Genomic DNA, 24,414 nt, shown 5'->3' on the forward strand with positions numbered 1-24,414 from the left:
ATGTAATAAGAAACAGGCGGGTTCATTTTTATACTTTTACTGAACTCAACCTACTGAAACTATCATCTCTGTGTGTTAACCAACAAAGATTACTAATGAAACAGCCTCCCTAACTTTGCCACTCAATTCTTGAAGTTGAGCCTGTTTTTTACATGTACAGTCTTTTGGTGTGCCCTGTCACGTTTTAATGTCATGTATGCTTGGTGGCCTCTGCACTGCGGAGCACAATCCGAGACAATCCTACAGCATGTCCCTTACTGTTCCTAATGGATCAGCTCAGTGCTTTCCAGTGGGCCATGGACTCCTCTACAGGATTATTTGGGGGAACCTGTAAGGTTGCAGATTTTCAGGCCCCCTCCAGACCTAGGAACCAGGGGTGGAGCATGGAATGGCATTGACATTTGTAATGAGTCTTTCAGGTCATTTTTGCATTCACTACTCTTCTATTTTTTTTTTCTTTTTAATTCTGTATTGTAATAGAGTGAGAGAGCACACACACTCCAGTTAATTTGGAGCTATTTAGGTCTCTTTAATTTCTATAAGTAAACTGATCAAACACTTTACTTCTATAGCCTATTGTTATTTCATGTAACAAACTTTGCACTCTCCCTAGTACACAGCACACTCTCAATGAATGCTCTTATTATTTTATTAACTCCCTTTGTTCATATGCTCTGAGTATCCTCCACTTCATCTATATAATACACATCACATTTTATTGGAAGCAGACCAATTAACTACAAATCAATTCACTGCATGACAACTTGGTTGAATAATCAAATCACTAAAATGTAAAAAAGACAATTAGATGCAATTTGCTGAAGGCGCATTAGAGGGACAGCCAGTTTAGAAATTTCTTCGAAATATTCTTTGAATAATTTGGGGTGCAGTTGCAGGGATGTGCGTGTGTGTATGCAGGTTGGGGGGGGGGCTGGGGGTGCCTCTGCTCTTGACCAGTATCGCTTTGAATAATTACTTGATAAGGTGCAGAGCAACCTCTGCCATGGGGGAAGGATGCAACAGCTTTGATAGACGTGGTCAATTTTGCAGACTCCACCCTTCCCCCCAAAGTCCATGCGTCCTACTCAGAAGGACCTGGGCTTTGTGCCCAGTTGACTTTCATGCCCGGTGGGGTGGTACCTGACACCGTGGAGACAAGACTGGTTGTCCTACCAAGACCCAGCCTCCACCTGCCTCCATCAGTGCAAACACACACATACAACACACAACACACCTCACTGCTGCTGGGCTAGCTGGGAGCCTGGAACCTATAGCCAAAGCACTCGTGAAAACTGCTGGCCAGAAGGGGGTTACCCTGTTGCTGATTCTCGGCAAAAGGAAGACTTTTGGAGAAGTGACATCCAGCACACCCTGCTTCTTTCCCTGTCTCCCCCGACACTCAGTCCTGAGCCTGGGGCCACTGCCTGCGGAACAGCCCAGGACTCCACACACCCCAGCTGCATGGCCGGGGATCGAGCTGGATGGTCATCTGGCCCAAGGATCCTCTTGAAATTGCAACAACTATTCCCCCAACTCATGAACGCAGGGTTTCTAGGTGCAAAATAGAGCAGATGGAGAAAAAAGGTGCATACCACCTGCAGGCAAAGGTTAAAGGTTAAAGTCAAAGAAGCACCTGGGACCATGGGGCCCAGTGAGCAGCGTTGGGGCCTGCAATGGGCTCTGGGGGGCTGTGGGCAGAGTGCGTAACCTCTCTGGGCCTGAGAGCTTTAATTTAAGATTAAAAGCTGCAAGTCAGGCACCTACCTCACTGAGCATTTAGACCACGTCACATGTGCACACACACACACGCACACATATGGTTACATACGTGCGCATATTACATAGATACAATTTGTCATCGTTGCTGACACACAGAATTGGCTCCATAAACCATAGCCAACTCATGGCTACACCCTGGAGAATTCCAGCCAGTCTACATAGGGGACAATTATAGCAGGGATGATGGCCCGCTTCTTAGAGCGACAACAATAAACACATCCTTGGAGTGGGAAGGAAGAGCAGGAAGAACACAGACCGGAACTGGCAAGTTTCTGGCCTGCCAGCCTTCCCTGATTGCTCTCCCATCAAAACACAACCCGACACTTCTACTGAGCTCCCCCCTATGTCCTCAGGCCATCTGCTCCAGACTGAAGCACCAAGTGCCTTTTCTTCTGATCTTGCTAATTGCAGCCCCTTCTCCACAAAGCAATCTGACTCATCATTTAACAAGCCAGCCCGTCACAGCCCACTCTCCATTGCCTTCCGTCACATGATAAAATCATAAATGATTTCAACAGACTTAAAGTTTTAATATACTCTGACCTGGGGGTGTCTTCCTGATATTATCTCTGTAAAGTCCTCACTTGTGTTCAGTGTTCTGACTACCCTGGGCCCTCTCTGTGCACCCCCAGACACCTCAAGCATGCCTCAACCACAGGGCATTTGCACATGATGCTCATCCAGTGGAAATGCTTTCCACAATTACTTACCTGGCTCACACCCACACTGGATTAGGGTCCCTGTTAATGCCACCATTTTGAGAACCTCATTTGGTCACTGCACCTAAAGTATCACTGTCTCCTTCTAGCTCCTCTCCTGCTTTCTGAGTCCTTCCAGTTAATGCATAACTCTTTGTGTGTAGAGATGCTTATCCATCTGCCTGCACGGCCTTTGGTCTCCACCAGAATGGAAGTTCTTTACAGGAAGGGCCTCTGCTGACTGGCTGAACACTGTCTGGGTGGCCCAGGGCACAGCAAGTGTCAACTGGAGTGACTTGTCAGACACTCTGTAAGCCCTTTTCTTGTACAGGGTCCATAACCTAGGTAGCCCGAGGCAGCGCAGGCCAGGCTTGGGGAGCCTCATAGCAAACAGCACAGGTCACGTAGACAGGGCAGCATTCTGCACTGTGACCAACTTTTGCAGAGTCCACTGTCCAAAGGTTCTTCAGCTGAGAGAATGAGAAGCTGCCCAAGAACTGGAGCTGGGTACAGGGGATCACAGGCACCATCTTGCTGATGGCGGGCTGGTCTCCAGGGAAACCCCGGAAGCACATGTCTCACCAGAGTCATACAACCAAGCAACTCACACCACTGTTGGTGCCTCAGAGTAAGACCAGAACATTTCAGTTCTGTCTCCTAAACCACCAATGTCAATGAGAAACCACTCTGGTATGTGGCTCTCAAAAGCAGAGTCAACATTTGAACATCCTCTACAGAAGGTGGGAATGGAAAAAAAAAACTCCTTCAGCACTGCAGTTTTTGCTACTCTGGTTGATTTCCATCTCACCAGCTCTGCCCCATTGGCAGCCCCTGTGAGAATAAAACACCTGTATGAGAATGTCCATTCTAAAAATCCAACAAGCCCGCAAAATAAGGTTGTAAGCACCTTGTTGATTTCTCTCTTTATTTAAAACGAGAGAAGTTGTCTCTCTTCAAACACTCATCAGGGGGCCTTACTCTGGGGAAGGAATATGACTTGTGAGGAGGGATTGCTCCAGAAGTCTGTTCTTTTGAATGTGGGTGCCCAGAACTTTCTAGAATGTTGGTAAGAAGATCCAGGGGACTTCTAGAATCATGAGCAGTTCTGAGTTTTCATTTCCAGTCTCTGAGGAGGGTAGAGTGGCTGGAAGATCATTTGACATTTGATTGATATGGGTGTCTCTTTTTTCATGCTTGATTCAAAATTCAGAGTTCAAATAGAATCTTACGAAGCATGCAATACATTATTAATATGGTCATCGAAGCAACAGGGATATCTCCCTCAATTTGAAATTTGATCGATAGCAATCCATTAAGAGTTTACTGAGTGGCCATCCCAGATTAGATAAGGTTGAGGCATACCGTGGTTGGCACAGACACCTTCTTTGTGACCTGAGCTTCTTTTAGGGGTATCACATGGTCCCCTTGCTTCCCAGGCAAGGACTGTGAAATCATGGGTCAAAAATCCATGACTTGGGGTGTTTGATCTATGATGCCAAATGTTCACAAGGCTGGATCTATGAAGTTCAAATAAAACCTAAAACAGAACCTAAGAGAGGCGTGAAATGACTCAGGGGAGCACTGTAAGGCCAGACAACCCACAGGGCTGGCTGCTACCTTTGCCACTAGCACTCCTTCACCCCTAAGCAGTTTTGCCTTTAATGCAAGCACTAGTCTCATGAGGTCTACAAAGGTGAGATGACTCTGGCCTCCCAGGAACATTCCCTGGCCATCCCCAGCAAAGCAACTACCCATCTTCCACAAACAGGCATCAGTGAAGCAAGCGCAATGCCAGCGTCAACTCTCAGCGTAAGAAACAACTGTGAGAGCCTAGGGGTGAGGGCATCATCACAGGGGCCTGGTAGGAGATGCAGTCTGCTGTCCTCGCACAACAGGAGCCTGGGTACCTCTTGAACTCCCAGGGTAAGACTGTCAACATTAACATGTGGAGGCAATATCCTGAGCAGAATCTTGGGGGCCCTGCCTTCCAGAGCAGCGAGGGGAAGGACCTGGTTCCCCCTCTCTGTCCCGCCCTTGCTTCCTTCTCTCCAGAGACTGTGAGCAGGGGTGACATTAGCAAAGACACCTTCATTTACTGTCCCATGGATAAATGTGATTGCGGATGGACAGCTGTCTATCAGGTAACGTCTACTTGCTGGTCATGGCAGACTCCACTACATGTGGATGAGCAGGGACCCCTCCCTTGGTGGCTAAAAGCAACCCTTGGAAAGCTCTCCTAGTAATTGCTTTGTTGATAGTTTAGGCTTAAAAACAAACGGGGGAAAAAAACAACAACAAAAGAAAAGAGAGAGAGATCTGTTGTTAGTTAAGACACTCACTTATCTTGACATTAATCAAGTAATTCCATGCTAGTGAAAGTCCAAATATAACTGTTCTGAACCACAGCAAAATAAAAAGACAGGTGATATTTTGATGGACATGTCATGCATCTCTCCAGTTTCTGCTTGCCAGGGCCCTGATTTCAGAAACAGAAGACTTCGTCTCACTAAGTCCTGCTATTTGTCATACTTTTTTACAAAAAAGGTAATAGGGATCTTTAGCTAATAGAATAAAGATTCCCTTCTTATAAGGCAGTGATAATTGTATTCCCTAGTGCCTCTAGCTTTATAGATTCAGTCTTTTTAGGGACTAAAATATATACCAGCTATTCCACCAAGATCCCCAATAATTCACATATCAATGTGTTCATGAACCCAGAACAATACGTCAAAAAACAGAGGTGTCACCCATCTGTGCCCCTAATATCCCCTGCTCAGTATTTTAACATAAGAGCACTGATTACATCTTTATGCTTTTACTGTGGCTTCATTCAACACAGTCTTACTTTTCTGGATCACATCTTATTAAAAACATAAATAAGCCATCAAGCCATCAAAGTTACCAAAATGCCTAATGTCTTCTTAGGCGGTAGGGTGGGGTTCAGCTATACTCCAATGATATATGGACTTTGGTTTTCTTTAACTAAACTTTTTCTACAGTGACCAACTGCAGGATGTGAAGGAAAAAAAAAAAAAAAAAGGATACTGAGACTTGGGTGGGTGCATCAAGAAGTAGCAATGTTGGTTACCTGCGGAGGTGTTACAAGAAATTTCATCTGCTGCAACGAAGACGAACTGATTTCTGGAAGAGAAGATAAAATTCACAATACTGCTCGCTCAGGGGGAAACGTGCTCTCTGCCAATTGGGCCAATGTATTTAGATGAGGGGAGGGTAGGGTGTTTGCTTGGATGGATGTTGCAAGGAAAGGTGTTGGCTAGCTCGGCCTTAGAAGGTTTAGAGATACCAAGGAGGCATGCGGGACCTCTTTGACAGAGTCACAGTGATGTGGGGATATGGGCTATGGACAAGCTGTTGCACCGGGGTATTAATACTACGTGTTACCAAAACGTCATGCCAGGATATGCTGCTAAGACTGAGGCATTGCCAAGTACATTTACGGGGATTCTATGCTAAGAGGAGATGACATTTTAAAAAAAAAAATATAGACTATCTCGCAGGACAGAGAGGACACTACAGTTAGTGAGCTGCGCCCTGACACCCCAGATTGCATCACAACCCAATGGTATACCATTAAAACTTTTTTTTTGTAAGGAACAAAAAAGATATGCTGTCATTCAGAGAACTTGCTAAATAGTGTTCCAGGTAATAATTCCCTCACCCAACTAGACTTGCTGTATGAAGAAGGTAAGAGAACTTGTCTGTTGGAAACAACTCTATCTTACTGTGAAAATTATTTTTAATGATGCAGTATCAAAGCGTAAAAAAATGGAAAGTGCTATTCTACTTTAGTCAATCCAGAAAGATGGTAAAACTCTCTTAAGATGTTTCAGCGGTGGCATTTCCACGGTTATGGTGGAATGTCTTCTACCTCAGCGCTACTGTTTATTTCTCTAGAAATTCAATCATCTGTGTCAGGCAGATGACAAAGATGCCCCAGTGAGGTGGGCAAGGCTCTTACATGCCTCAGGAGCCACCACACAGAGACTTCCAGGTCTCATCTGTTAGGTTTTACTATGCCTGTGAATCATTGAGAACCAAGATAAATGCAGTTTTTGGTCTTAGTTTGATTGGTCTTGTTCAAATGTTTCGATGCTTCCAAAAACTACCTAGTGATTGAGCATTTCTTAAGACATCTTAAGAGAGTTTTACTGTTGCAGGAGGTACACCTTGGAATATAAATAGAGCTACAGTTTGAAACTTCACTGGAATTTAACATTCAGTTGAAAATTCTAGTCATTTCTACACCAATGAAATATAAACAAAATTATACATGCCCTGAGAAAAACAGCTATGTGCCTCTCCCACATAAGAAAAGTCACCACGAAATTCATTTACTACCTTTCTCAGTGCCACGAACATTAGCTTCATTGGAGTTTTGCTCTGGTTTTGCTCCACCAAAGACTTTAGAGCCCCTTCAAAATCTAATTTCAAATTCCCAACGTTTGAGGAGCGGTTAAAAAAAAATTTCTTGAAAATGAAGATGCCTTGGGGGAGTACTTGTTTTGGCCTGTTCTAACTTACTCGAGGGACAGAAGGACAGACACCTCAGGTGACTGAGGTGATGGTGCCAGGCAAGCCAAGCCAGCACTGGCAGGATGCAGACAGAACATTGGTTACCAGCAAGGCCAGTGGCTCTACCCAGAGATTCGCTCACTTACCTAGGAGGGGGTTCCTCAGGTCATGGTCTCTATCCAACTTGTACCCCCTAACTCCACAAGCCTGGGCTCTTGCACCCCACCTGGCAACTTCCTTGAGGAACTTTCCAGTCTACTAGGCACGAGACAAGCCATAGAGGCAACAGGTGCATGTGCAGTGGTGCTGAATGAACAGCGCACGTGGTGAAAATGTAACTCATAGGTAGGATGGTGAAGAAGTCAGATCTTTTCCATCCACTGTTCCAGAACTGTAGAAAATACAAGGTGGTCCTTCACAACGTTCTTCTTTCAGACACTATCCTAGTTCTGAATAAAAATGCTACCCCATCTCTGTCTCCTTCCTTCCCTGTCACTTTTATTTTGGCTTTTCTTTTCTTCAGAGCATCTTTGCGATCCTGAGCAAACTTCTGAACAAAGGTAAGCCCCCTTTGATGAATCACCATCTCTAGAAGAGGTCGCTCAGGTGGCTTCTGAACAAAGTGAATCGACACCAGAGCATGAAGAGACCACCATCAGCAAGAACTCAGAGGCCATGCCGTGGACTTGCCAGTCACGCCCCAAAGGCATTACAGAAATATTTGTAAAATGAAAAAATGGTAGCCATAGGGATGTATCAATGGGACTGACTTATTTCCCACTCCATGGGGTGGGGGAGTGGAGGGTGGACCATAATATCTCAGAACTACGTGCCTTTCTATAGAGTTCATTCATCCATGGAGCCAGTTGTGTGAATTTCCCTCCCTCTAAACTATCCTTTTATAAACTCATTAAAAGCCAATGCATAGGAAATACCCACCAAGTCTTGATAGCCTGGATGAGAAAGCCCACAGAGCAGGCCATCAGGGGGCTCCAGGGAGAATCGTAAGGGATGTGCCTTGTGGCGGTGTCTGCATCCGCTATGCTACATTTATATTCAATTCTGTGTGTCCTCACTTGACCTTGACCTTGAAGACAATTGACCTATCCTAGACAGCCCACAAGTGAATCATCGTGAGCCTCTGTGAAATCATTTACCCCAGATGACCAAAGAAATCAATGATGTAGCCAAGAAGGCTGCTCTCCCCAAACAAGGAAGAATCCCATGGCCAGAATAGCACAGGTGTGGTCTGGACAGTGGGGTGACCCTCAAGAAAGGGGGGCTGGCATTCAGACCTGGTGAATCCTAGCCTGTTCTCCAGCCCCAAAACTGGTCTAGAGATGTCAACTTCAAAAGCAAATGCACCTGATTTTAGCAATCTGGCTTGCTCAGTGGTTATAGATGACAAAGGAAGTCCGCTGGGGCATTTCTCAAACTAGGCTGGACCTGGTGTGCTACTCAAGTTCCGAGTGGCCATGCTCCACCCAAGGCCAATTAAGTGGGAATCTCTGTCAGTGGGCCTCAGAAGAGGCGGCAAGGTGAAAAGCACTTGTCCCCTTGAATGCTCCTTGGAGCATTCTGTCTGCTCCTTGGAGTCCCGGGGAGCATGTCAACAGTGGGGGGCCTAGCCCTGACGCTCTGGCTTGTGGCTGGGGCAGGGTCTGCGAGGAGTTGAGAACAAACCTGGCAGTGACTCTAACTGCTGAGAATCAGCATCACAGTGCAGGGGGGGAAGTGTTTGAAGCAGCAGATCGCCAATGGCGGCTTTTACCTTCTGAGCAACTTTATTTCCCCATCGCCTTCGCCTGAGGGGTAACAGAGCCATGGAGCCTACAGGACCCGACCACGGAAGGGCTGCGTGTTGTCTGGGACGGCTCCTTCTAGTTCCTGGGGCCTAGGCTCTCCGCCTCCTCTCTCGGGAGGAGCTGGCTTCCAGGGGCCAGAATGCCATGCTCTCTGGATCTGCTTCCTTGCCTTCCTCTTACCTCACCACCTCCCGCGGATGAGCTCAGTACGGTCTCGGCTCAGTCAGTCGGCTCTTCCTTCCGAGTTCACCGTGGATGCTCTCATCAGTCTCCTCACCTAGCCTGACTCTCTACTTCCTGCCTCTTCCTCTACTTGAGAACAGACTTCCCTGAAGACAAGCTTCACCTGAGATGCTGGCTAAGGCCAGAGAAGCCTGGGTCTCAGCCTGGCACCTGGGCCCAATCTCCTGCTGGAGGCCTGGCCACCCGTCTACTTAGCAAGGCTGGCTGTGACCCCCACCCTGGGCGCCACGCTCACTCTGTTCTAAGCAGCTGGTGCCAGGGACTTGCTACCTTGGAGGAATCCAGGATAGTTGCTCACAATCTCCTGCCAGCTTATCCCTGGCTCTATGTCGCAGGCCTACCCAGGCAGCCTGCGGACTTGGAAGTCTTGTAAGATTAGGGAAGATGCTAATTTAAGAAAAATAGCAGAATGGAGATGCAAAGAGAAAGGGAAGAGCCGGGGAGCCCACAGAACCCAACCACAAAAGGTGTATGTCGTCTGGGGACGGCTCCTTCCAGTTCCTGAGGACTGGACTCTCCACCTCTTCTCTCTGCATTTTTTCATGTGCCTGCTGGCCATCTGCATTTCCTCTATGGAGAAGTATCTTTGGGGCACCGAAGCCTGAGAGCATCTACTGAAAACCAGGGCACCAATGCATGATGGAGGCAAGCCTGAGCTCATTCACCCCACTTATTCCATTCCACACCTCTTACTGGGCTCAACGTTATGGGTGAGGATGCCCAGGTGTGGGCAGATAGTGGGCACAGGCTGGCAACAGGTGGAGGGGAAGTGTGACCACAGGGGAAGTGGCCCAGGAAGCCCCTCTAGTTCACCTCTAAGGTTCTGCTTGGGGCTCCCGCTGAGCAATATCCTTCTGGTTCTGAATCTCTGAATTCTCCAGCGCTGAGTCCCCAGGGGTTCCCTTTGACTAGGACCTCATGGAGGCCAGACAGGGGTCGTAAGATTCTGTTCCAACAGCAGCTGGGTGGGCGGCCGGCCGGGCCGCCTCGTTCTTTCTCTCCTATTACCAGACTTCATGATGTTTTATGATGGCTTCATAGACCAACCACCTAGACTCAGCAGGGGGGACGTTTAAATTAGCCCTGTGACTTGCCATATTATCCTTCTTTCTTACTTTTCTTCTCAGCTAAATCTCATCTCTTTGCAATTTTCTTTCTTCTAAAAATCACCCACGGCAGAATTCCAGGAGTCAAATTAAAAGAGTAGCCAGCTAGAATTGCTGGAGGGGATGTGAGAAACTAGACTTCGAGACCCAGGGTGAGCTGCCGGCGTGGGCAGGAGTGCAGGGGGCCAGTGGGAAATGCTCCCCCACCCAGCAGTCCTGCTGTCAAGTTTGATCATCTAAGATTCTGGTCCCTTCTGCTTTTGGGCCACTTAATTCTTGTTACATAAGACTTAGGGCTGACTGCACTTACAGCAAGTTTCTTCTTGTATGTAGCGCTGTGATTACTGAGCCTCATGCATACATGTGCACGTGTGTCTGCATGCACACACAGACAGACAGACGACGAACCCCTGCAGGGAGACCCCCTGGAAAGCCCCAACAGGCTGAGAAGCTGTTCCTCTGGCCTGGCAGGTGGAAGCCAGGATGCCCAGGAGGGCACAGGCAAAGTGATTCTATTTGTAGGCTCTGGCGTATCTGCGGTCCCAACCCTGACTGGCAGTTATAATCAACTGAGATTTTTTAAAAATAAAATACCAATGACTCATTCCCCCATCATTTAAGTCAGAATCTTTGCAAGTGATTCCAAGGTACAGGAACCCCCAAGCCACTCGGGGGATCCTCGTGTGTCAGCAAGCACTGAGGGCTCCGACCTCACTGGGTGGTAACTCTGGGTGTCTTTGCGGGACATAGAACTGTCTCTTCCGGGAGTGGGTGAAATTGCACTGGTGTTCATCTCAACAGTTTGTGGTAGTGATATTTTAATTGTGCGGATTATAATCCATTAGAATAATTATTCCCTGCATACCTGTAATTATTAATTGTTTATAACTGTGCCTATTTGGAGGCTAATCTTCAGTCATATAGGGTAATTAGGTATCCATTGCTGTTGATCTTAAAAAAGTTGCTGGGAAGCCATGGAATCTGGCCCTGGGTGTTTCTGAATAGTTAAGCAAAGATACAGAACTGAGTTCCCCTGAAATTCTTACTGTGAATTTTGCCAAACAGTAGACTCACAAGATTCATTGAGTTCTCAGGTAGTGAGTAAGTGCTTGCTTTAGGCCAGGCTGAGCACAAATGACAGGATACTCTTGGCCTCTAAATCACCCGAATCTCTGACGGACGTGGCTGCCTGGAAGCTCATAATCCAATTTACATTTCAGTTTTAGCACCCAGAAAGGGGTTTATTTGCTTATCACCTATCCCCTCCTAAATTCCAAAATTTAGAATTTTACAATTGTAAATTTTAGAATTCTGACATTTAAGTGGGGGGCCCCAGCCCCCACTATTCTAAAACTCTGCTTTGGAATGGTCCGGATCCTATTCAGATCCACTGTCAATGTCCTGTTGCTATTTTTAACATTTTAGTAGTGTAGAATATGTATGGCAAGGAGCCATGGCCAACTGTAGGATAAGATGCACCGGAAACAAGCAAGCAAGGAGGAATTGACTCAAGGGTCCTGCCAGGGCTTATTCTGGTCTGCTTATTTTAAAGGGGGGGGGGGCCCGGCACGCTCACGCCTTTTAAAGGCATTTCATTCAGCCACAGCTCCTACTGCTAACATTGTATGGGAAAATGTCATAAATGAAGAGGACAGAAGTATCAGGGGTTTGAATATTCCACCCACACCTTGTGTTTGGACATTCAAATCTAACTGAAGCTCCGCCACCCAGAGACCTTAGGACAGCCCCGCTGGGTCGCTCCACCTTCTCCCACAGGGCGTCATCTCCCAGGGTGTACCCCTGTTTTTCTCTGAAACGTGAAGGGGAATGAGCAGTGCACTTAGATGCATTCCATTACTGGGTTGCACCAGAAAGATCATTTCACTTATCCGGTCTCAGTTCCCTCATTTGGAAAGTGGGAGCAAAACTAGCCCATGTTCCTCTCTCTCTCTCTCTCTCTCTCTCTCTCTCTCTCTCTCTGTGTGTGTGTGTGTGTGTGTGTGCAGATCAGGGAAAATAAATAAAATGAATGTGACAGCATGTTATTTGGGGAAAACTCTGCTGTGTGAAGTCGTGAAGGATTCACTTTTCCCTTACCACCCAACTTTAGGAAAAGAAGAGAGTTACGAAGAACCTTTTGAAGTTCCGTCACTTTTGAAGGTGGCCAGGATGTTCAGGAAGACAAAAGCCCACCTCAGCTTTACTAAGGAAAGGCGTGAGAACATGCCCCCTCAGCAGGGCTGGGCGCAGGGCAGGCAGGTCCCCTGGAGGACAGTGGTCCCCACATGGGGTGTTGCACTCACAAGGCGGGGAGAGGGGGTGTTTAGAGGAGCTTGGGAAGAGCAGAGTCCCCAGAATGAGGCGACCCTGGGGGGGTGAAGGGGCAACACAGAGAAGGTCGGAGATCACCTGTGAGTTATTTTGTGCAAAATGAAGCAAGGATGGAGAGTTCCAGAGCCTCACTAATGGCTGAGGGTTCCAATAACCCACTGTCCAATAATCCACTGTCTTACCAGCCCCAGGGAAAGAGCAACATGGCCGTATTGGGTTTGACTTTTTGAAAAGTAACTTTTTCTGGAGCTAGTTTTAAAGAAATTGAAAAGTGTCACTAGGGGGCTGTGTATACGCAGTGGGGGGTGGGGGCTGTGTATACGCTGGCCGAGGTTATCTCCCCTGCAAAGCTGATCTAGCTCTGGTAGCGGAGCTGTTTGCGGACAGAAAAGAGAATCAACTTCCAAGGAGAAAGATGATCAGGAAGGACAAGATGTTTCATCTCTTGGTTTCCAATTGCTTCTCCCTTCAGGATTTTTTCACCCACCTATTTTTCCGTCAACTCTCCCGAGATTAAGTAACAAAAATTGTATGTAACTAGGCTGTGCAAGGTACTTTTTATAAAAGTGTCCAAAGTGATGATTTACCGTACACTCACACTGTGAAATGATCAGCACAATAAGTTCACAAACACACCCAACATCTTACATACTTACATTTTTAGGTGTGTGGTGAGAACATCTAACTTCTACTCTTAGCAAATTTCATGTACTTTATTTTCTATTTCTAGGGTGGGAGCCAAGATTTAAAAGCCAAACCAAACCAAAAAATCCCACTCATGTTAAAAACAAAAAACAAACAAACAAAAAAACCTATTCTAGCTCAGAAAACCTGCCTCCCCAGAAAAGCTCATTTTTTTTTTGACTCAACACAACAAAAATAACCCAATAGCTAGAGGTGCTAACACAAACAATGGCAATGATGATGTTGGTGACAATAATAACAGCATCCTGAGTGCCACTTAGGGTCACTCGCTGTCTTGGAAACTTCTGGCATGCCCCCACTCATTTCTCACAACAACCTGTGAGGCAGGCATCACCCTTTAGACCCGCTTCTAAGAAGGAGCTGTTGGAGATGAAGAATTCAGCTAGCTTGCCCCATCACCTCCTGTCTTGGGCTCCCTGTCCTGGTCTATCTCTTGATTTCCAGTCACCGTGGGGGGAAAGCATAGCTTTGTTAATGTATCTGTCAGAAAGCCACCTGTGAGCTGTGGGTCATTGACAATACACAGCTTCCCAGCATACAGTGTGGCATTGGATCCTAGAAGGTCTAATCTGGAAAAGGGGTTGTACATTTAAGTGGAGTTGGTTTAATGTGCTTGCTCTGAGCTCCCCACATTCAAGTGTTAAGATCTACTCAAAAAATCTCTGTCCATCGACAACTGAATCATTGATAGCCCCATGCATCTGTATCTCCTACTTTAGTTTATAATGTTCACTTTCATCTCTTTCTGGCTACAGTTGGTATCATGTTCTGCATTTACCAGATGAGAAAAGCTGGGCTCCATAAAGGCAAGAGAAGCCAGATGGGGCTTTTTGAAGTTTGTTTTATGTTAGCATGAGGCCATCACATGATCAATGAGCAATATTTGCTGAAGTCCCTTTATGGATCTTTGGGGTAAAGCATATGATTGATAGTCTCTGTCCAGTTGAAGGAGGAAGTCACAACAGACAGAGGTGGGATGGACACCCCCCCTGAGATGGACATGGGGAACTCTGATTTTCTCATCAAGAAAATGGGGAGGAGAAAGGAGATGGGTACAAGCCAACAGTTTACAAAGACAAATTCTCTTGCACACTATGAGGTTTCTCCAAACCAGGGTTCACATCATTTATTTCATCTTGTGGGAGAATTGAAGCTTGACCCTTGGGGGTGCTTCTCAAACCTCATACAGGTCACTCTGGATCTTGAACACTTAGAGGCACTGGGGTGGGACCTCTACATTTCTCACAAGTTCCTATTTCCAGGTGGTCTGGAGCTCTTACTTTGTAAAGCAGTGGTTTCTCAAAAGAACCCATTCTAATCTCAAGATTTCAGAACAGAGTAAGATGATTACTTCTCTCCCTATGGTTCATTTGGCTTTAATGTTAAAATGAAAATGTTGAAGACAAAAGACAACAAATAGCAGAGAAATGATCATTGTGTGAAGCTGTGGAGATATTATTATTCCAAACACATGTTTGGCTCAGAGCCTGTGGGCTGAGAGTGATCCACCAAGTTTTGGATGGTACTGAATAGTGGAGAAAACAAGTCTCTCCTCTTTGAATGCAACAGAAAGTCCCAATTAGACCAGGACAAGAGACAGGGCAGGAGAGGACATTAAGCGCACCCAGCAACCATCATTTTCTTTGTAAAGGAACTCCACCACTGCAGAAGCAGTGAGTGCCCAAGAACTAAGTCATTGGATGGGCGGGGTGTTTCTACAACCTTGGGTCAAAGCATCTCGATGTAAATGATTAAGATAATTAAGGGAAAGGGGTTTCTGGTTTTGATGATGATTCTGCTCCTCACCATCTATTGACCTACAGCAATATCCACACATACACAACCAGGCAGCAAGTATAAGGCCAGAAGCAAAGACAGGATGGATTTGTTATTCCTCAAGGACCCCCAAAATGGATTTCTATATTAAATATGAAATGTACTATGGTTTGGAGAAGAGTTTGACTCCAGAGTCAACTATTGCTGTGCTTCTCTCCAGGGAATCAGGAGAGGTCATTTATTCATGCTCAATGGCCATTTACATGCATGTTCTACACACAAAACTGTAAGTGATGGAGAGAAATCAGTTCTTCCAGAAATGGATTTAAGCTCCTCTTCATAGGTAGAGAGTCAGAATTGCTTTGGTGACTTTAAGGAAAAGACTAGAAATTTTAGTAAAAGATTCTCACTTCACCCCCAAAATAGCAGATGACTTACTGACCTACCCACTACCCATAAAATAGGGATTCACAAGTGCCTCCTGGGCTGAGATTCTACCAGGTGCACATCCCCTGCACTTGACAAGAGAATTGTCTTCTATGCAGTTAGTTCTTTATTTGCCAAGGAAGTAGCTCATCCAGAAAGCTCCGCGCCTCTTCTCACCAGAGGTGCCTCACCTGCTTCTAAACCCTTCACAGCTGAAGGGTCCTGATGGTATCACTTAACAGATAGGCTTTACTTGCTTTTTTGTGGCTGATCAAGTCAATGATCTGCAACTTGAGGGGTGTGTAATTAGGCCACGACATGACCAGCAGAGCTGTTACAACGCGTCTTGTCACTGGCAAGAGTCAAGCCACATGCCTGTGACAGCTATGGTCTGATGGGTTTGGAATTTCCTTTAATATCTCCCTGACTCCTTGTTGGTCCAGTCTGTTGACTATTACACGTTTGGTTCCTTTTTTATATATAACTGCTTCAATTACATATTCATTCAATAGGGTATAACAGTTGTTGAGAAGCCATTATAGATTATGGACCAAAAGGCAAAGGCAATTAGTCCTTGAAACAAAAACTGGAGCACATTTTCTTCTAATATGTGTTTAGGCAAGCATGTCTTTAAATTTGAAAAACGAGAGAAAGTTGGGCAATATATCTATCAGTTACAGCCAGATTCCTTTGCATCCTGAGAGTCTTGTGTCCATAAACACAAGTCAAAATCACACCCAGGCCACTGTCAGGGGCTTTGTGTTCCCCCCCCTTACTATTTAAAAGCCACTTCATTCATTAACAAATGAAATTAGTGTCGATGTACAGAGCAGACTGACAGAAAATATAATTTTATCTTTGTGATCCTAACTTTTTTGGTGACTTCCCCACCAGAATTATCTGACCCATAGAGAAAATCATTCAGTGATCAGTAGTTTGGAAAGCATGAAATTCCGCTAATTTTTTAGTCACTAAGTCACATCTCAGCGTGACTTTCTGAAGCTGCAGACATGCACTTCAGCTGTCATTGGGACAGTAAGGAATGGGAAATAGCCCAGCATTTGGAAGACAGCGTGGAGACTGGAAATTCAATATGGAGGACCGGCCAGAATCCAGGTCTCCCTGCATGGACTGGCTTCCACTCAGGACAGCACTTGTGTTCTGGGTGGCCTGGGCCAGTCGTGGTGGAATCGCTATTAACACGCTAGTCACCACTATCATTACCAACAACAGCTCCCTTTCCTGCCCCAAGTGTTCCATTTGGGTCATGTGTAGCCACCCTGACTATACTTTTGACCTCATCGAGTTGTGTGTTCCAATTTTTGATATGGTACCGGACACACAAGAGCTATTACCAAAAAAAAAATTAATGTCAAAATAGAATTCTACATGGTGAAAAGGAAAAAAAGAAAGAAAGAAAATAAACACGGATCAGAAAAGGTAATGCACAATGGCTGTCTGTAAGAAAATCTGACACAGCAATATTCAGACTTTGGGGAACAGGTACATTAAAAAATAAAAGTTTCTATTAAAAGCAAAAAGCAACAAAAAGCAAAACAAGCATTACTATATTCCTGGAACGTGGTGGATTTAAAAGGATTGAATTTGCACATAACCCTAAGTATCACATTCATATATAGGGTCATGTATCACATTCTAAGAGATTTGTCTACACCACACTCAGGCTAGTGACTATGGTCAATGGTCTTCCTAATTCTTTGAATATTCCAAAATCTGGTTAAAAAAAAAGCACCCAGAATTTTAAGATTCGGGTGCACCTTAAACAACCTAGGTATTTTTGGCTTTCTCAAGGTTCATTTTTGTTATTCAGATTTAAAGCTCTTAGTTGGTTATTTTATGAGAATAGATGAAAATAAAGCTAAGGCTATGTTATGGGGCGCCCTGTATGTCTGAATATTGCACAGACATTATTGCTAAACATCCAAACCACTTACGAGGTGGGCTTTATAGATCCACACAGATGGGATGAGGAGCCTGGTATACACCAGTGCCCAGCCCAGGCCTGCAGCACAGGAAGAAAAGGGCCCCCTGACAAAGGCCACAGACTTGGCTTTTGAGCTAAAGTGAGCAGCTTGTTCAGCTTTTCCAAGCCAGCTGCTCCAGCTGTAAAATGAGGTGGCAACATCTGTCTTATAGGGTTAGTGTGACTGTTGTTGACAGGGTATTTCTAAAGTCCTTAGATTAGTGTCCATCATGCAGTGAGGACTCCATACATAGCCCCTGTTATTAATGCTATCATCAGAATGATCGCGGAGAGGTGATCAAAATCCAATGCTGGTTGACCTACGTCAAAGTCCCTCTCTTGGACTTCAAGATTTAGTCAACAGGGCAAGCAGTAAAGCCCTCTACTTCCATCTGATGAACATTTTAACAGGAGCCCTATCACACAGCACACCAGTTTTATTAAAGAAATTTATTTTCCTCTGGCATATGGCCCTTGTAATGGGAAACTCACAGGTAATAATGTATTTCTGTCTAGCTATCCTAAAGCTGCTTAGCATCGTTAGCTCTGTCTTTTCCTGCAGGGACACTGAGTCACAGAAAGAAAAAATGAATCAGTTGAGAAAGGGAACTTTAGAGTAAAAACAGTAAGACTATGAATGAAAGTATAAAACAAGAATATTATATGCTTGTATCTCTATCCATCCATCCTTCCATACACCCATCCATCCTTCCATATCTATCTATCCATCCATCCATCCATCCATCCATCCATCCATCCATCCATCCATCCATCCATCCATCCATCATCTTTTCAACTTGGGGTTCCAGTAAAGAATAGGACATACTTTTCTAGGTGCTGAGATACAGAGGCTATAAATAAGGCAATCCTGCTGCATTTTATTACAAGTTGACAGAGCATCACTGTTAAAATTGTGGAACCCTGCTGAGCTCATCAGGATGAGGTAAAGTGGCAGAAAAGATAAAAAACAAAAAATTCACAAATCACTATCAAAAAGGGCACGGAGTTGTAACTACTGTTCACTGCCTTGTTTTGAACCAAGAGGTTGGAGGAGGAATCTAAAGTGACTGCCTCATGCCCAGGACCCTCATCTCAATGGGGGAGAGGACACAGGGCTCCAGCCTCCCTGGGATGGATCCCTCAGCTCCCTGTCCCTCTGAGAACACCGTGTTTTGAATCACCAAGCTCTGTGATGCTCTTGATCTGTTTTCGCAAAAGTGGAGCTCTCCAAAGAGCTGGATAATGTCAACAGAGTAAAATAGGCATCCAGCACAAGAGTTGCCCACTTTCCTCCTGGGTGGCTGAGGGGTTATATCTCAGTGCTATCACCACTATGGCCTGAGTTCGAGACCTTCCCAGGGCGCGACCCACAGGCCACAGAAAACCTCTCTTGTCTCCCCACTGCTCCCCTCAGCAGTGAATTTTAGTAGATCTGCCTGTTCTGTTCCCCACTCTGTCTCTGGTGAATCCTCTCACCCCCTGCACCTCCGGCTACACCCTAGTTCTTTTATGCCAAAAAAAAAAAGAAAAAAAAGAGTTGCCCACTTTTATTTTGCCAAATCCGAAATTGTATTTAAAAAAAAAAAAAAAAAGAACAATTACCATTGTCTACTGTTGTCATTTCATAACACAAAGGCTTAAACAGCATATGAAAATAAGCCTGGAAAAAGTCTGAATGTTCCCCTGGAAAAGGGAGTTGATGATCATAACACTCCAGTAAGGAGGTCACCAGCAGTGGCCCTGGGTCTTGCCCTGGCCCAGGAGTTAGCACGGGCCTGGGGCAGGAGCCTAGCACCTCTCCTTGCTCAACTGCCAAGACCAGATTCAGGAACTTCTGTCTGCTTTTCAACCAGAAACAGCGTCAGCCCTTATGGAGGTAAGAGGAACAGGGGAAACAATGAGCTTTCCCTCCTCTGTCTGCTTCTGTTTTCTCTCTCACAGCCAGAAAAAAGTAAAATTGTTAAGTCTCTACAATACAACAATAGTTTTTAAATTAACATTTCTCTAAAAACTAAAAAGAAAACCTTAAATGTGAACTGATTTCTACTGGGGACACACTTATGCAGGAGAGGCAGGCCAGTCCTCCATGTTCACGCTATGCCATTTGTGAAGGACTCCAAATAAAATGGTCTATCATTTTAAATGTAAATCTTAACCTTATTTTAACAACAGCATTTCTGTATATTTAATCTCTGCCACAAAGTAAAAGTCCTAAAATACATAGGCAGAAACTGCACTGACACAAATCAACACAAATCCCTTTTTACCTTTTCAGTGAAAGGGCAGCTGAAGTTGTGTATAGGGATTTAGTTCTAGTTCCTGTAGTTAGACTTAGGAAAAGATCGTATGTTAGGAAAGATCGTATTGTCTCTCCTCTCTTCTCCCCTCCCTTTCATAACAATCCCTTCCTCCTTTCCCTTTTTTTTCACTTTTTCCTTCTCTCTCCCTCCTTCCTATCCTCTTTCCCTCTCTTCTTTCCATTCATCTATAATCATCTGCATGTCTATGTACAGATTTATTGATCATCTATGCATATTTCTATTGGTCTGCCTATCTATCTATCTATGTAATTTTGAATTAAGAGTATACCAACTTCACCAAAGATGACTCCAAAGATATGCCTGCTTAAAAAGAGCTACGCATATTCATTTCTCTGAAATAGAATTTTGTATTCATAGGTGATAATTTCAGACATAAGAGATGTCCCAGCTGAAGCTGTGAGTGCCTATGTGCCTATACTCTTGAATCTGCCTCCTTCAATTAAGCCTTTCCCAGATACACTCATCAGTCCTTTGTGAGTTCCTATCCTGAGGCACAGGTGTATGTGTGTGCTGTATATATATTTCTCTATATATATACACATACATATATGTATATACATATATCTTCACACATATATATACACACATATATATAAATATATGTACACACGGCACATAACTATAGGCATATACATGTATGTTTCAAATGCAGAGAGCAAGATAATTGATAATATGGCTTCTTAAGTTGAGTCATATGAAATTGCCAACATTCTATCATTTTTGTCTTGCAAAAAATGTCAGTTTCATATGGTACATTCTAATACTACCTGGTCAATAAAACTTGAAGCCATCTAACAGCCAAACAAGGCACAGAAAAATAAAGCAAACACAACTCTGCTGCTGGCCTCTCTCTCTGTCATCTGGGAGATTGGGACTGCAATTGAGCTACTGCCGCTGATTTACAGGGATCTTTAAAGGAAATGCACATCTTGCGTGAAGGAAGAAGTGGTCCCTGGTAACCGAGCTGTGAGGAGGTTTCCAAGTGACCTCTCTGTGTCCCCTTCTCCCCCAGCTGGTCTAGTTCTCCCTTGCCCTGAGGTGGGAGGACGTTCTCATGCACAGTTATCAGGTGCTGGGATGTTGAGCGAGCAGGACGAGCATGACAGATGTCTGCCTTTCTGGTGAGATGATGTTCTTCTCAAAGCTATGTACACATCACACATATGTCCCCCCAGATCTGTGGGACAATCCATGACACAGAGGATCGTCCGACCTCCCCACCTCCCAGTGTGGCTACTCAAGGATGCAACAAGGACCAAGTCATAATACACAGAGAAACCAAGAGCCAGTCAAGAAATAGAAGCCTGCCCCCAGGCTTAGTTCAAGCAAGCCATTCACCCAGCTATTGTGAGGATGGACCTGTCCAACCAGAACGCATCACGGACACATCAGCCACGCCAAGGAGCATGCAATGACCACATGACCGTCGCCCCTGCCATGCTTTGGTTGGCTCAAGCTCAGAAAACAACCTCCTCGGAGAGTCTGGACGGTTGGCTTTCCAGAAATCAAAGTGAGATCAAACAAAAAGGTCGGGTGAGGTCAAGTGCTTACCAAAGGCTTCCTAAGGGCCAAGCAAAGATGTTTGCCTAGTCCCATGACCCTCTTCGGCGGGACTATGGAATGACCTAGTCCAGTCAGGTCTTTTTCTTGGGGGCAAATCTCTGTCCACACCAGATGGTCTTCATTCCGGAGGTCGGCCTTCGGCAGGTCTCAGGACGTGCCGAGATAATCAGCGTGTGTTCCCTTAACCGAGAAGTGGGTGCCCATCGAGGACCTTTTGGACAATCCTGAAGTCACTGGAGTTCAGTGTTTTCCAAAGGTCCCTGGATCGTTCATTTGATGAGGTCTCAATTTGTGCCGAGAAAAGGTAAAATTCTACCAACTAGGGACATCAAAGTCTTCTCATTTTCAAGACATCTGAAGAGTAAATCTCACGAGCACAAGGAGAGTTTGCTGCAGTTTCTCTTCTGAGCAAGCTGATGACGACCAAGGAGTATCGCCCAATCTCACGCCTGCTCGTTTTGCTTGCTACTGTGAAGGAGCTTCTTTGGGTCAAGAAGTCTTTGTCCTTGTTAACCTGCCTGCCTTCTAGAGGAGAGCAACTAACACTGCCTCACTGCTGTTACCACAGTGTGCTAGTGCAATACCCTAGGACAAATTCTAGAGATTTGGCATCTTTGATCTAGACTGAAAGACTCTGCCAATAATTTCGCGTTTCCCCCCAAATATGCATCTTCCATAAAAAGGTCTGCCTTTTCTATAGCTGCTTTCCAAAAATAAAAGGGAGGACCACCATTTCATAAATAAGCCTTATAAATCAAGCCAGAAGTGTCATTTTAAAGATTGCTTTCTGGTAATTCATCTATTACTACATTTATCTCAATGCAATAATTTCAGAGGTGGCATGTAACTTGTTTATAATAAAACTAAGGAGAGCTAGTCATCAATTTCCACGGCAACCAGGAAGAAGGAAAGTGCAAATTTCTTTAATGAATAGCAAGAGGCCAATTACATGGACACAAGGATATTTAGATGGTTCCTTCAGCTGAAACTATTCTACTGATGTGGGAATTGCAGAATTGCTCAAGATTTAGCAATCCAAGAATGAGAGTAATTTTTCAGCAGGGCATGCTGCCTATGAGAAATCATAATAATATTCAAATGACAGATTTTGTACATATAGTTGCACGTATGGCACCCCAAAATGCAGCAGAATTTCTAACTTCATTTTTAGAGGAACACAAACAGAGATGGCCAGATTCTCAAGTAATTGTATCTAAGAATAGTATTAAACATTGTTTATTTTTATTTTTTTGAAATTTGTAGATGAGTCTTATTGAAGAAAGCAATTTAAATTACATCTTGGTAATTAACCTTTTTTCAACTTGAAGCTAGATGTACTTATCCTGAGAGGGAAGATAAAAATCCAAAGAAATAAATCCATTTAAGATTCTCGTAATTATACAGCAGGCTAAAGTTACTATGATTATAATTATACACAAAGTGGGTGTTTGAGAATTTAGCATCTAGAGATATTTTCATAAAAATAATTAAGGGTTGCAGATGAACTGCGTTACAATTGATACTTTGAGAATCTGCTGTGTGCAGGATTCAATCGCATTAAGACTTTTCATTTGCAGGCTGATTCAAGATTGGCATCATTTTTATTAGCCTTATTGACCCTCGCTGATTCCTTAAGCTAGTGTCAGAGTTTACTGAAGGCAGCATCTTACATAAAACACATTTTGGCAACTGCTGATGGGTTAACTGGATAATTGATGGATTTAGCACTCATCATAACAATGGTTGGAATTTCTCTGGAGGCTTCTTCTAGCCTTGAGGATGGGTGGTGGCTGTTTATAGCAAAAGAGTCATAATACCTGTGCGGAAACCAGACAGCAGACCTCCATTCTCTCTTCTCAAAGAGTCATTCATTACAAGTTGATGCACGGGTTTTTCAAAGTTACAGCTTTTAGGGTTCAGAGATTTATTTTGCTTGATTGTACCTCAGTAGAATTCTGCGGCTATAATGAGCTAACACATCTTGTGAGAAATGGAATGGAATCGCAGAGAAAGCACACCACAGCAAACCGAGATAGGAGCTGAATCACAGCAGGCCAGAGAAGAGCCCAGTGACTGCTAACACACCCTGTTCAGGAGTCAGACACATCGCCCCGCTTACCTGTCTGGCCCAGCATGCCTCAGCCACACATGCAAATTGCTCCCAGTGCTGTTTTATTCATGGGACATATTTTTAAATCAAAGGAGTCATCACCAAAAATAAGCATCCTCAGTGACATTTGTACATGCAGAGCTTCCAAACATTCACATTCGTGTCCCCAGAAAACAGAGCCAAGAGTCGCATTCAATATGGAAACACACGCTTTCTTTTTCAAGGCACCTAGAGAAAATAGCTGCGGCTTGCCATTTCAGGAACCCAGTCATCTGTTCGGTCGGGGTGATGGGTGACAGAGCTCCTCCACCTCCCCCGAAGCCCCCAGCACTAACTTCCATCCTGCATGTCTTAGGCTCACTCTGCGACCCCTCCCCCCCCCCCCCACGGCCAGCCTCCAGGGGTGGAGCGCACTGCCCATCCGCGCTTCTGTTCTAGACTGGACACTGGGTGCTGCCAAAAAGAACGGTTCTCCTCAGGAAGGCCGGGTGTACTCAGTAGCCCTTGGTTTTGAATTTTAAAAATGCAATGGAGGGAATGCTTGTGGGGAGGCGGGGCGGGGCAAACGGTCAAAGAAGGAAATGAGTGGCGTTAACCTGCGGGTCAGCTTCTGGTTTGTCCTACAGATCTTTGCACACGGCCTCACCGAGAGGCCGAGCGGTCGTGCAGGGCGAGTGCGCGCGCAGGCAGCCGTGCGGGACTGGCCGAGAGCTGGACCACACGCAGGGCGCGGCCTTCGCCGCTTCTCTTTCTCTGCGTGGGCCCGGGTTGACCTTCCCCAGGGGACCTGAATGTTCGGGTGCTGCCTCTCCGGCGCTCATGCATTTGCACCAAGACCAGACGAGAACCTCTGCTCCCACCAGCTAAGTTATCTCCGAGGAGTTGTCGGGCACGAGCAGGGCTTACCTGTCGCTGTAGGCAGCCGCAGTGGCAGGGGTAGGCTGGGCGTAGCGGTAAGCAGCGTAGCCACCCTGCAACACAAGGAGAACGCGCTTAGGGGTGCGGGGTGCCGGCCGCCAGCTCAGGCTCCCCAG

General features: G+C 45.2%; 1 protein-coding gene across 12 annotated transcripts in view; it reads right to left on the reverse strand.

The window, feature by feature from the left end:
- RBFOX1 (RNA binding protein, fox-1 homolog (C. elegans) 1) overlaps positions 1-24,414 on the reverse strand; it is a 1,380,973-nt gene that overhangs the window by 11,905 nt on the left and 1,344,654 nt on the right. For 8 of the 12 annotated variants that reach the window (XM_012731788.1, XM_012731792.1, XM_012731783.1 and 5 more), the window contains 2 exons: positions 24,287-24,351; positions 5,566-5,618 (listed from right to left, as the gene is read on the reverse strand). In XM_012731788.1, the coding sequence (XP_012587242.1) occupies positions 5,566-5,618; positions 24,287-24,351 (118 nt within the window). The remainder of the gene's footprint in view (positions 1-5,565; positions 5,619-24,286; positions 24,352-24,414) is intronic. The other 4 variants (XM_012731793.1, XM_012731784.1, XM_004692141.2 and 1 more) reach the window with 1 other exon arrangement.

Source organism: Condylura cristata, unplaced genomic scaffold, assembly GCF_000260355.1.
Source record: "Condylura cristata isolate star-nosed mole 26May11 unplaced genomic scaffold, ConCri1.0 scaffold00032, whole genome shotgun sequence".
In the NCBI taxonomy this organism is placed as follows: Eukaryota; Metazoa; Chordata; class Mammalia; order Eulipotyphla; family Talpidae; genus Condylura; species Condylura cristata.